A 14,405-nucleotide genomic window follows, 5' to 3' on the forward strand; every position below is an offset into this window, starting at 1 on the left:
AATAGTACTCATGACTACTTACAAAAAAGTATTAGACAACTTTTCTGTACAGTGTCAAACAAAATTACTAAAAATCAAAAACGAATTTTTAAAAAAAATCGACAGGGGGTAGGTACTTTTTATTGGCGAAAAAAAAAAATTTTAAATCGTTTTGAAAAAATTATTTTCAATTGCAGGGGCCAATTACAACCATTTTTGGTCAATAGACATACCCCCGAAATCCTATCCACTTTTGAGAAAAAAATTCGAGTAGGTGTGAAATAGCTGGAAAAATTAAAAAATTTCAAAACGTTTTAAAAAAATTATTTTTAGTTGCAGGGGTAAATTACAATTATTTTTAGTCAATAGACATACCCTCGAAATCGTAACCATTTTCGAGAAAAAAATTCCTTACCGAAAATATAATTTCTGGCCAGAAATGTTTGCCCGAAATTACATGTAAATCTTTAAAATGTCATAACTCCTGAACGGATTGGACGATTTTAATGTTTAAAAAAGCAAACGACGCGTATTTTGATCAAGAATATGTAGAAATTCCAAAAATATTCGAAAAGTTGATCCTCGACCCCGTAAAATGAGAAAAACCACATAAAAATGGTCCAATTTTCAAACAGCCATAACTCCTACAATAGTGAATATATTTCAGTGAAACTTTTTTTTGAACTAAAGCTCATGGGTACCTACAGAAAAGTATTAGAAAACTTTTCTGTAGGGCGTCAAACAAAATTACTAAAAATGAAAAACGAATTTTTAAGAAAAATCGACAGGGGGTAGGTGCCTAAATTTTTCGGCGAAAATGAAAAGTTTCAAATCATTGTGGAAAAATTATTTTCGGTTGCAGGGGTCAGGTACAACCATTTTTGGTGAATACACATACCCCCGAAATCTTACGTACTTTCGAGAAAAAAATTCTTTACCGAAAATATACTGCGTGGCCGGAAATGTTTCTATAACTTTTTAACGAAGCTCCAATCAACAAATTAGTATCCTTGAGTTTCGTCTTATTTTGGCCTCTAGAATCTCCCATTAAAATTTTTCCCAGGAATGGCTGAACACCCTGTATAAGTTACGATTTTCTTAAATTATGTATAAGGAGCGTTCGTTTTTAACAAGTAAATGTAACGAGTACCACTTTAAGCACCGAAATGAGTTAATGGGGAATAATAATTTTTTTAAAATTAAAGAGCAAAAGTGTCACCAAATCAGAGAACTGAACTTTGGATGTATTGATGGATGGGCCCCTTAAGGGGGAAACCAATTTTTTGGGCATAACTATGAAACTTTTTCTGATAAATGTTTAACGTTTTCAAAAGTGCATTTCTTGAACTAATTTTTATAAAAATTTTGTATAAAAATATTAATTATTATACCTATAATAGGAACCAGAGTGAGAAGCCACCAAAAATTTGTTAGAAACGGGCGGACATGTAATTTTCCACTGCAAGTTGAGAAACTAAAATAAAATCATGGACATTCTATCAGAAGGAGTACACGTTTCTGAATTTGTTCAGAATTTTCGACTGCACAATGGACTTTTAAACAATTAAAAATTATATTGAAGTTATCAAATAGCCCTGTTCATACTATACTTGATAACGGCAATAAAATTCCGTTTTGCAACAGAAAAGTTCTGAAGAAATTCAAAAACGTGTACGCCCTCAGGCAGAGAATACCCATGATTTTTATTAACCCACTCCCCTCACTACTAGGGCAGTTACAAAGCAAAACGTAGTTTTCAATTTGACCTCCATTCTTTTTGTTACATTGAATAGAACATTTTGAAAAAAATCATGGACATTCTACCAGAAGGTGTACACGTTTTTGAATTTTTTCAGAATTTTCTACTGCAAAACGGACATTCAAACAATTAGCGAAGTTATCATGTGACCACGTTTACATTTTACTTGACAACAAATATATTTTCTCCGCCGCGAATTGGTACTTGGCACTGAAAATTTTCGAAGAATAATTTTGCAAATAAATAAGTGTCAAAATTGCTTCCGTACTAAGTTACAAAGACTCAACAAAATAAAAAAGTTGCATCGTCAAAGATCGGAGCAAGAAACGCTGACCAAAGAATCAATTTACCGGACGTGGGAATCGTGACAAGTCAGGAAATAGCTTGATTTCGTTCATGCGTTTCCCTCTCGCCGAGGAAATTTGTAAACACGACCGAACCGTTGCGTTACCCAATGTTACACGTTTTAACAGTGCATTAACCACCGATGGGCCGCTGTCGCCAACGTTGCACCCTTGTATGTACACGAACTCGTTGATTAATTATCTCTCATTCGTTTGGATCGCAACGTTATCCCACCCACTTTTTCAGGGTTAATGAAAAATTCCTGCCGACTCCACGCTGTACGTTTTTACCCCTCGCGGCTGAAAAGTCACACACCCATTATCCATATTTTGTCAAATCTGATTTAATTCCATACAAAGCTACTTTTATTTTATTGTTTACTGTAGGATGAGCACGGTTGGAAATTAGTAAAATTTACGAATATATTTACAGTAATGTTACGTTAATTAAATTAACTTCGAGAACTAATTATCGAATTAATAGTCCAGGTCTGATTCACGGTTTATACTAGGTCTTCTCATAAGTTGTTAAATCGTGCGTCTTCTCCGATTTTGAACGCTATAGGTAAATGCCTCGAGTGTGTCTGGGTTAGGTCTGACAATGAGTTAGGGATAGTTGTTGGTAAAATTCGGCAACGGTACGTCCTTTTACGTATTTGCAATCCGAGTTTCTATAATCCTGTCCACCTTTTTTTACTTTGTCTACAACGTGCGTTCGAAAGGAAATTTAAAACCGAGTGTGAACGAAATCCATTTGCATTTAAATTTAAAAAAGGTAATGCAAACTACAGATACTGTCAAAAATATTTATAAAGCGTACCAAGGTCGATCAACAACGTTCGATGATGAGAGATTAAAGACTTTAATCGAGAACTTATGCTATGTCCGGTACTAGGGGGTACCTAATGCTCTGTTCAAATTCTATACCAAAGATTAACCAAAGTTTCAGTTAACTATTATAATAATATTATTTGTTTTGTAGTTTCATACTGATTTCTAATATTGTTAAATTATAAATAAAACAATGTAGGAGGCATAATATATTATGAATGATTTAAAAAAAACTTTAAGTGTTCGGTACTAGAGTACAATTACTCGACCTTATATAATATTTCCGTAAAGTAATATTTCCCCGTTCGATTACAAAACTTTTAGGGGGTTTGTTGAAAAATTCCTTGTACCCTACCGCCAATAGAATGGCAGCTTTCGATTCCTCGGGAAGCGTTCGCGTTTTCTGTTGTCGAAGTTGCGCGCTCGGTGATTCCCGGTACGCATTCTTGGCCGGAAGTAAAGAGAGGAGGACGATGCAAGGGCAGGAAGTACGTTCGCGGAGGCTATCGGTATTCTAATTACTCGCAGCATGAAAATAGCGCGGAACTTGGAACGCGTAATTACACCCAGGGACGATGGGCGTCTTATTAAGGTATCTCATTTTCTTCGAGGTGGGGGAGGGGGGGGGGCTACCAGGGGCCCGGTCGATGACTTTGGCATCGTAGTTCTTCATCGAGTTTTATCCAATAAAGGTGCACCAATCCTTCTGCTGGAAAATACGAGCTGATCCCCAGGAGTCACGATCGTACAACCCCACGACGGTCAACATCGACGGCTAATACCGCCGGCAAAAAGCACCTATTCAGGTTTAGTTAGCTTTCGTCGACGGTCCAAGGGACCCCGGAGGGGATGGGGGGTCGATTTTCCCTCGAAACGAGCACCTTGGAATTGAATTACGTCGAACGTAGACCGACGATCTTGTTAACAACACGGATGAATTCCTCGATGCGCTTCGATCGTAACCCGGTGCCAATCAATTAACGAATTTCGTATTAGAATTTATGATGCCACTCACGAGTTCTAACAAACTAGAATAGTATTTATTTACGACGAAAATATATAGTGGAAAATAGAAAGGAAGCCAAATATTAACAGAAATCTATCCATTTGAGTCTCAGAAAACTATTGTTGCCAGTGGTTTCTACTTGAGTGAAAATAACACCAATGTTGATAAATATTTTCAGATTAATTTCGATCGGAAATTGACATTTTTAAACAAAGTATATTAATAGATATATGCATAAAAATAAAAATATTTAGTAGGAAGCTTTTTGAACATTGTATATTAATTATTTCAATGTCTATGGTGACTCTTCTCATACTTTTTCCAATCTTGCTGAAAATTTGAATTTCGCGTATAAAAATTGGAGTTTTCAGAACGTTGAATGAAAAGAAACAAATTCTAGTTTTATAACTTCCAAGAAATTGATACACTATTTGAAATAAAAATAATTGAACGAAGAATAAGAGTAGTAAATCGTGATTAATTAATTGAAAATTAATGTAAATATTACATACCCGTAACGGTATTGCCAATCGATTGGTGAGATTTTTTCGTCAAAAACGATTCGAAACACTGCCTTGTTCCAATTATTTCCAATCGTGTCGCTCGAACGATTCGAATAACCTGTAACCTATAAATAAATTAGCAAACGCATTCGTAGTACTATTCCAATTGGAAGTGTCGTGTCTGCGTTAGATCGCGCTAATTGGCCAGTGTCTGAGAGGGGTAAGGGGACAAGGGGATGGGTCGTGATCCTGGAATCTGGCGGAGAGGGCACGAAAAGCGAGTCCCGCGGATTGGCTGAGCCTTTAACATGCTTTTAACCCGAAGTTACATACATTCGCGATTAAAAGGAAAGTACTTTGAAGTTCCGAGCGAGTACGAGCTCTGAAAATGGTGAGCTTTCTTGGCACGTTCTCATACGCGGGCTTTCATGCGAATGTTACGACTATTGCAGTCTGGGGAGTTTCGAGCGAGAATTAGCTCAGCGCGATTAAGCTTACGTTCTTGGATCGAGATTATCGTTAGCGCCAAGTGATTTAGATACGAATAGACTTCATGGGAAAATTCCATACGCATGCGCTCGGGCGATAACGTTTTTATCCCCGACGACCGTATCGGGAACAATGGATCGTCATAATTTCATTTGCGCGGGATCAGCTCGCCCATGGCAACCTCTGGATTCTTCCACAGTCTGTTGGAACACTTCGACCGAAAGAAAATTAAAATTTCAACATCTTTTTACAATTAACGGTCATTAAAGTTTGAACAAATTATTAGAGCAAACTCAAATTGTCCATGAAAACGAAACTTTGTTTTCAGACAATTGGGAACTAGTGTACCCACAATTTGTCATTGAACTATCCTATTTATATTTATAGTAATTTCAATTATTTTTTATATTCAACGTAGCATTAAAACATTCGTTTGTGTTTCGCGTGTGACCAAAACATCTTTCGAGCAGATCTCTTCTGGATAGATCTCAATAAATAGACAATAAATGTTTGTGTACGTTTGGGGGAAAGAAAGAGGGTGTCGATATCTTTTTCATTTCCCACAGTCTCAGCAACACGCCACTCTCACCATCTATTAGCTCCTGCTTGGTTTTTTTCAATAATGATTAAGAATGTCACTTTAAAACTTTTACTCAACATTCTTGAGATGTAAATCCATTGTTATTTGAGTCTCCCCCCTTAAATTAAGATACAATCTTACGTAAGTCTATGTATAGAAATAGACTTACATCCAGTTCCCCAAACTTTTTATACTCGTTCACTCGAACATCGGTACCCCTTTTCCTAGATTCCTACGCACCGTTGATCCCCAAGTCTGTATATTTTTCTTACCCCGTCAGCGTGGTACCATTTTGTTGTTTAGCTGTTTCGAATTGCCAATTAGAGAAACTGCATCTACGGTTGCACTGTATTTTTGCTCGGGAACGTAGTGGAGACGGCAGACTTGTTGCTGACGAGAGAATTCTCTCTGTCGGTACTCGTAAATGCAGTAGTTCCGGGTGTTAATACCGCGCAAACATTAGCACGGACAACGCTCCGTGCCTCTCGAAGCTCCCCCTACTCCGCCCCCGCGGTAACGCAATTAACAGAGGATTTAAGATTAACCACGGAAGAATTACGGGTAAAAGAAAATGGCGTTCAAGTTGTGCGTGTACGTAGACCGACAGAAACAGGATTAAGTGCGCCGGAATTCGAGAGCCGGATTCCAAGGTAATTCTTGCTTAATCCTCGGACACGGTCCTGCGACGAGCCCCCGTTCGTTCCTCGCTAGTATTTTCCTCGTAATATCGCTCCTGTCCAACGATAATCCAATCCCCGATATTGCTTTCATCTTTAATGTACTAAAAATCCATCGTCCATCGATGATTTCAAGGAGGTTTTGAAATCGACAGAAATAAGATCGCCCCGGCGTTCGTATCGACGGAATTTACGGTTGCAACGAGAAACTTTTACCGCAAAGAACGATACACGTTCGACACAGTTCCATCGACCCCGATTAATTTCATCCCTTGCTAGTACCGCCATATATTGTGCCCCGGGAAACGATTTCGTGCCAGCGACAACCAGTATGGGGTCGTGTAATTAAACGGGACAAGGTGTAGCATCGTGGCTGTCTTCTAAAATACTGGCCTTCGATGCCGACAATGGTGATTCAGTGTAATGGTAGGAGGGGTTTGCGCTCAATTTGGTTTATAATGGGGCGAGCCTAAAGGGTTCAAGTTGTAACGATAAGCCTAGTGTGTTTAATACGGTTGAGATATTGATGTGCCTCTCGTATTAGTAGTTTAGGAAGTTCCCCGGAACGAGAAGTTACAATTTTCCGACTCTGTTCTGACGCAAGGGACGTTTCTGGGCTTCTTTCGTTTCTTCGAGGCATTTTGCACCGTTGTATTTATATTATTCTGATAATATATTTCAGGTTAAATTAGATTAGTTCTGTGAGCGGTCGATCACTTGCGGGAAAGGTACGCGTCGAGCGTAGCCCTCTGGTGACGAGCGAGAGAGATATCGCCACGTAATTTTATGATCTTTGCGAATTTTACTTTAATATTTTAGAGAGTCGTTCCTAAGACACCGAACATTAAAAGGAGATGAACAAAATGTTATTTTATTCTTCCTACGTCAAAAAATATAGGGTGGAAAAGTGTTGGATTAATATATTATTATTATTCTCTTTACGCAACCCCGTAAAATCGACCGGTATTTGCAATTCCCTGAAATTCCTGAACAACTTTCTTCAACCAGTTCGCACCTAACGTGAAATTCGTTCAAGATTCGAGAAACTCCATTCGTCCCGCGCTATTCTTACGGGCTCGGTGTTTGCCACGAGACGATTCCGCAGCCCGCGGCGAACAATCCCGCGCGGAATGCGAGGCAATAAACCGACGTTCGTCGTCAGTCGGGCTTGCGATTGCCAGGAACGATCGGGTAGTTTCGACAATTAAGCTTCGCGCGATGTTTCGTCGTCGAACGAGCGTCTCACGATCCCACGCGACTACGATGTTCTGACGGACGCTTTTATTTCCAGGTGGATCAGGAAAGAAACAGCAACAGCGTTGATGCGAACGATACCGCTGGACCATCGTTCCGCGAAGCAAGAACCGCCACGAAGAATTAAACGAACTATTTCCGACACGAAAGCACGCAAAAACGTTAAGCGAATGCGATCATCGAACGTGCGAAAAAGACGGTGAATTTCTGCTGAGAAATTCGCGGAAAGAAATATGAAAAGCCACGGACGCTGCTTCTCACGGATCACTATTGGAGTTCGAGGAACGAGCATGTCGCTGCTTTCGAGCTGAAGAATCTTTCGAGGAGCCTTTTCATGGTAGTCTCAACGTCGCCTCAACTTATGCTAGACTTGAAACAACGCATGAATAGACGGAGCGATCGGTCGAAGGGTGATCAGACAGAGACATCGTGGACTTAGTGATAATCGAAAGGATCGAGTGTCCAGTGCGTGAAATTCATCAGGATTCTCTTCGTCTCCGTCGGTCGAAACCATTCGTTTTCTTTTGTCTCGTCCTGACGTTTCACGTATAAATATACTGGTGACCGCTGGTGAAAATGGCGGACGAAACGCGTATAATATCGTGAGCGTTCTGGACTGCATTCGTTGCAATATCAGACCTTTCCGACGGAAACGAAGAGACGATCGTCCGTGAAACTATAGACTGTCGTTCCTCGGGGCTGCTGTTATGCCCTTACGCGTTGCTTTCGTTTTATCGGAAGCGACGCTCGATTAGGGTCCCCCGACTAGGATGGATCACGTGCACGTGAAGTCGAGGTCGGCCTCCAAGAGCAACCCGACGAAAATGGCGTGCGAGAAAGCGACAAGGAGGCTGAGGACGGTCCTGGTGAAGGCGTCTCGTCTCGGCGTTTCCACCACGGAGGTTGCCAGGCTGCCAACCGCTAAGAAGCTCATCCCTCAGAGGGATCACGGATGGAAATTGGCGGTGTTCCTCCTGCTAATGTTCTGCGGGGGCGTGATCGTCGCGCTGGCCTGCACCGCGAGGAAAGGCTGTTCGAAGCTGGAGGAAATTGTAAGTAGAGCTCTTGGGAAAATTTACGAAAATAATTCGGCGTTAGAAAGTTCCGTGTCCCGCAAATCGGTTAGAAAAAAGTGCTAGAAATTTACCTTGGCCAGGGGTTTTTCCATTTTTTTTTATTGCATCGTATTTTACTGGTGGAAAGTGGTAAAGAATTTTGACTTTGAAGAAACTGGTCAAGGTTCAAAGGTATTTCCAACAAGCGCGACATAGAGTTTGAAAAAAATGTTCCAAGGGAGGAACAAAAGTCAAGGTTCTAAAATAAAATCATTTTGGTAAAAATTGTATTCTCTGATACAAGAAGAATCACTCTCGAAGCTTTTTCTGTATGAAAATGGAATTTCTGCAGTTGAACGCGATCGTATTTGCTTATCGAACGAGAAATATTGAGTTATTACAGTACTTCGCGTCGGAACGTAAAATCTACACTTTGCAAAGTCATTAATAATTATGACAGCTTTTGTGTCATTGATCGATTAACGCGGGGGCACCCAGTGTATTGTTGTTCGTGTTCGAGGCAGTCTCTTCCATTGTTACATTTCGTAGTCCAACGTATAAAGAGCCGTAATTACCATTTACCAGCACACAGGATTACCTTATCGCATTAAATTCTGCAGTTATGCATTGGATCGTGATTAAAAAGCTAATAGACAGAGTACCTGGAGTATCGGAGACAGTTGTAGGAGGTAAGGACGGGTACTGGAACGAGAACGAGGCGGGTGCGTTATTACAATGAAATAACTGATACGCCCATAACTATGTAAATTACAGACTCCGATGTTATTTACATAGTTATGATGTATTAGTTATTCCGTTCTGACAGACTCTTTATATTATCCTCGCTGGAATACCCATTCTTAACTTTTATTACTGTTTACCGTACTTTGTGCGTTCGCTCTATTAGTTTTCTTCTATGTTTCTCTCCCCCAAGTAAAACAATAAAGAAACTCGCCGGGAGTACTGAAGTTCCATGAATATGTAAATTAACGCGAAACTCGTGGCCGATGGGGTGTATGTGCCGTGGTCCAGTAATTATTGGTATCTGCGAAGCTGTCGGGCTTAGAGAAGAATTTGTTTAATAGACATTGGACGCAGGAATCGCCGTAAAACTTTGCTATGTCGAATCTCGTAAAATAATTCATACGGAATTTGATTACTTAAATTTTATACTCGTTTCATTTTACTCCTAATGTCTATCGTTCCAATCACTACACTCGTAAAATGATCGACGACGAACGGTTTGGGGGGAGGGTGGTTAAGAGACGCTCGTAAAAATTTAAATTTCATTTCCAATCGCAAATAAACAACAAAGCGAAACTGAAACGAAAACAGCAGTTTTGAGAGGAGGGGGAGGGGAGAGATAAAAAATAAAAGTTACGTTAGTTTCGAGAGGGTGTTTGATCGTTCGAACAGTCGGAGGCAGTTCTAACAAAATACAGTTGGAACGACAGCGACCCCATCCGACGGTAATCACCGGGTAACGCGAGCAAAATTCTGCTGACCGAGGGGACACACAATTAAGCGCGACCTTTCGCGTGACGACTCATTGGTTTTCCACCCCATCCTCCTCGAATGGCGTACACAAACTTTGCGCCCGTGGTCGTTTGCGGTGCAACCGCATAAGGTACGACGTGCATGCGCGGGATATCGACTGGCGGCGAATAGAGAAAGACGGATGGAAAGTAAGACGAAGCAGGGTGAAGCATCCGAGTCCGTCGGAGGGCAAGAAAGGGGGATGGACGCGGAGAGACAGGGAACGTGTGTGCGTGGGAGTCAGAGGGAAAGGGACGAATCGAGTGAAAGAGAGAGGGGAAGCCGTGTTAACGATGTTTCGTGTAGAGAGGAGGCCGGGCGCTGAAATTACAGATCAAGGGGTTTCTAAACAATTACGCTGTCGGCAGGAGGTCAGGCCGAACAGCGTGAGGTTAGAGGTTACGGCTCGCAGGAGTCGAGGCTTGCGGCCTGCGGCTGGTTGCGGACGAGGGTCGAGGCTAACAGGAAGTGCTCTCTCACCGCTGGCCAATGGGCGGGTTGGCTACATCGCCGGCTGTGCTGGAGGAAGCGCTACTCCTATCCTCTGATATTCCCTCGGGAACGCTGGTTCCATTGTCCCTTCGGGCAAAGAGAGATAGATACGTACAACGCGGCGAATTCGGTGCTCGAGGGATAAGAGTGTAAGAGAAGTAGCTTTGCCGGTGAGTGTTGCACGGCTTACTATCCATAAGCTATACGCTGTTACCGATCGATCGATCCGGTCGCAATAACCGCAAACTTGGAAAGTTTCCCCTTTGAATCGTCCATGCTGGATTGCTAGCGATTTTCACTGACGCGGCAACGGGAACACGGATCATCGGGCCCACCGGACTGATTGGCGGTCAGAAACGTTGCCCCCCCCCCCCCCAACATCGATGAAATCTTCCGATGGCCTCCTTTCGCCCATCGAAACCGGTTATGTCGTCGTCGTTGTGCCCTACGGAGCTTGTGGCCACGATACGAGCCATGACTCGAGAGCCCCGATGTCCCGATGGACTCCGGGAGCAGGAAACACGGGAGCCTCTTTGATGTCGCCCGGTCAAATCACTCGCTGGGTCCATCGCTTATATACAGCTTGTTAACGCTATCTCTCTGTACGCTTGATGGACGCGGATACATATTCGGTTAGGGCGATCAGAGGACGAAGAACGCCCGGGGTGGCGGACCGTGAAACTTAAAGTAGTTGAATCGACGTGCAAACATGAAAAATGCTTACGATATGAATCTAAACCAGAAATAATATGAAATTTGTTTCTATTAACGTGTGACACGATTTGCTTGGTAGAAGAAGCGAGAATACTGAATGGTCGGTCGAGGAATGTGTTACGTGAATACAGTAGGATATCTCGGAAGGAGTTGTAGTTATTAAAAAAATCTTTTTAACTTCGTACAGAAAATTTACAAACTACGTCAAAATTTTGTTTTTTTTTTACATAATTTACGGTATCTCGAAAACCAAAAATCAGTTCGACATAAACCGAAAACCATTTTAAGCATATTAATACTTAAGATATCCGAGAAAGAAGTATATTAATAAAGCACACTCATAAGGTATACTTTTTCCTCAAATATCGATATACTTAAAAGTTTGTATAAAAACGATTTTTCCGGAAGCAGACCGTTTTAACTATAATCTCGGGACCTTTTGTTCTTTAACAACCGCCGTGAAAATTCCGCGAACGTGCAGAAGAAGGCGTTTTTTCCCGTAAAGAGGAACGTAAGGTTTGGGGAATCATGGGACGGCTAGCGAAACAATGGCCGGCCGGGTGCATTTCCGAGTGGCGATTCGACGTTGAAAATCCACGTCTACGCCGTCAAATCCCATCACGGGGACGGCATAAATTTCTCCGCCGTGCTGAACCCGGCCTCCCTTTTCGTTCCCGCGGCCCTCCCGTCGACCCTATACCTTCTCGCAGCGTCATGATTCGCTTGTGTTCCCGCAACCGTGTCACCCCGCAGTAGAGATCGGACATTTATGATTCCGTTCGTTCCTCATCACGCGTGGCGGCCACGGGGCGACCGCGTTCGTTCCACGCGACGCACACTCGAACTCGTCGATGTATACAGGGTGTTTTCCGAAATGCCAGTCACGGTGGGGCGGTCGCAATAACTTCGCAACAAACGCGCTCGAAATGAAATCGCATTTTCCCGCGGGTATGGCGAACGATACTCGCGTGTATGTATACTTTTTTAATTGGATCTTCTCGAGCGAAAAATTCACAATTGGACCCAGGGACCGATCGTAAATCGCTAGAGTCGGAATATTATGTAATTGTTATACATTCGAGTATTCTTCCCTCTGTAAAAGTACATTAGCGATTGTTGAACTCTGTCAAATATTCCATCTGTATTTCATTTAATAGTAAATGCATTCGATTTTCTATTTTATCGTATTTTATCGTAGATCAGGACATATTATTGAGAATTTATAATACGTATACAATCCTATAAGACAAATTTTGCCCGTAAATCTTTGAATGCTTAGATCTTTTCAATAAAACGTTTATTATGAACTTTCTTCATCCGTTCGACCTCGGTATACGCACAGTACAAGCTTGGTTTCAATCTGTTTGGACATCCTGAATAGGAACAAGTGGTCGGTCGAGTACTTGCGAGAAAGGTACAGATTGCGCGTGCCCATCTGGAGGCGAGCGCGGAAAGCGTCGATGCGATTCTATGTTCGATACTCTGTAGCTTTAGACGCGAAGGTTGATCGATTCGTAGAACGAAAGATTCGATGTATATTTGCGTTTCAGCGTTGAATGACACTCAGTCACGAAGGATATTCACCCCGAAGGGTGCTCGAATTAACCTCTTAAGCGCGGTGAAAGTTTTATCCGTGACTTTCATACGAGCGAATATACGCTGGCGGAGCTGTAAAGTGGCTATTCCTTGCATGAAAGTAGTCGAAAATATTTTTTAGTCTTTAAACAAACTGAAAGATAACGGTTACAGACGATAAAAGCAGTTTTCAGAGGGTTGAAATAAATTTTAAATAGACTTTTATGCGTCTAGAAAATATTTCTTAGAGAATAATTTTTCTCCCTTGGCAATGTTTGAATTAAATATTTCACGATCGAGGGATGAATTTGTTGCTGTTCTACGATGAGTAGAAAGTCTCGTTCGAGATAAGGGGTTAATGATTAATCGTAGAAACCACCGCGTGTGTTGTCGCGCGAGAATGAACGCCCGCACGACTCGTTAGAGAAGACAGGTGGCATATCCTGAAACTAGAAATCATCCCCCGATTCGCGGACAGATTCACCCAGACCAGCACAATTTCGTAAACCCCCGGACAGCTGCGTGGCGCGTCCGTCAGTCGTGTCAGGGGTACGATCGTCGCAGCAGATATTCGTCTCTGCACCTTCTAATTAATTAATGCATTAATTTATCCTACGATCCCACCCTTCGACCTCTTCATGGATTAATCAACGGAAATACAACGAAAAGAGGACGAACCAATCTCGCTAATGTACTCATTTTATTAGGATTTCGCCGAGGTCGAATTCATTCCACGAACGTCCAAAGGACACGGCCATTTTTTTTGGGTATAAATTAAACAAACAACGAGTGCAAGCGCTCGTCATGAAGAGAGTCATCCACGACTCTTTCAGTCTTGCTAGAAAATCATTTGCCATTTATTCTTGGACATTACATACATTCTTATTACAAAGATTTCCCATCGTGGGAATATAAAAATGCTATAAAAATAATATTAAGAAATACTTGAGGGGGTTTTCTACTATAAAACGTGATTTTTTTTGTTCTTGCATCGGCGTTTCACATATATATTTATTACTCTTTCAGTAATATTTACAAATTTTTACAATAAGAAATAGTCAAAACTAGTGCAAAGTATAAGACAGTAGCTTCAGTTGTACATATGGATTTTTAAAAATTATTATTTATTATAAAATGGTGGAAATTTGAAGGAAAAATCTCAAAAAACTGTGACAAAATCAATATTTCTTTTAACACTACGTCGAAATTAATTATTCGATCGAAAATTCTGTTCGTGCAACTGAAGAAAATAGTATTAAGTAAATCGGATGAAAATTGACTGAGTTATTGAGACGCCCAGTTTGAAAAATGTGGTTTTGACCTCCATTGATGTGATTCATTTGATGTAGTGTGGATCTCCATTATTTGTATTAATCCTAAATAGCCATCGTTAAATTGGATTGCAGCTAAACAAGTTGCCAGTTAGGCCACTTTAGTCGTCTATTGTTACTTTTCATTCACATCACTTATCGCTCTAGACTAAATATTCTTGATTCACATAGTTATCTCGACAAAAACACTTCCCATTCATATGAAACCTTCACCGTAGTAGAAATAATAAAAGAATTTCAAATGAATGTCCCGAAGTAAAGAGATATTTTAGGGTGTCAT

At 41.2% G+C, this 14,405-nt stretch overlaps 1 protein-coding gene across 1 annotated transcript in view; it reads left to right on the plus strand.

Annotated features, from left to right (window-relative positions):
* Positions 1-14,405, plus strand: part of LOC143343695 (uncharacterized) — a 66,191-nt gene that overhangs the window by 19,598 nt on the left and 32,188 nt on the right. The window contains exon 2 of the mRNA XM_076768851.1: positions 7,460-8,474. Coding sequence (XP_076624966.1) covers positions 8,193-8,474 — 282 coding nt within the window. The 5' untranslated portion in view covers positions 7,460-8,192. The remainder of the gene's footprint in view (positions 1-7,459; positions 8,475-14,405) is intronic.

This window comes from Colletes latitarsis, chromosome 7, assembly GCF_051014445.1.
Source record: "Colletes latitarsis isolate SP2378_abdomen chromosome 7, iyColLati1, whole genome shotgun sequence".
Taxonomy (NCBI): domain Eukaryota; kingdom Metazoa; phylum Arthropoda; class Insecta; order Hymenoptera; family Colletidae; genus Colletes; species Colletes latitarsis.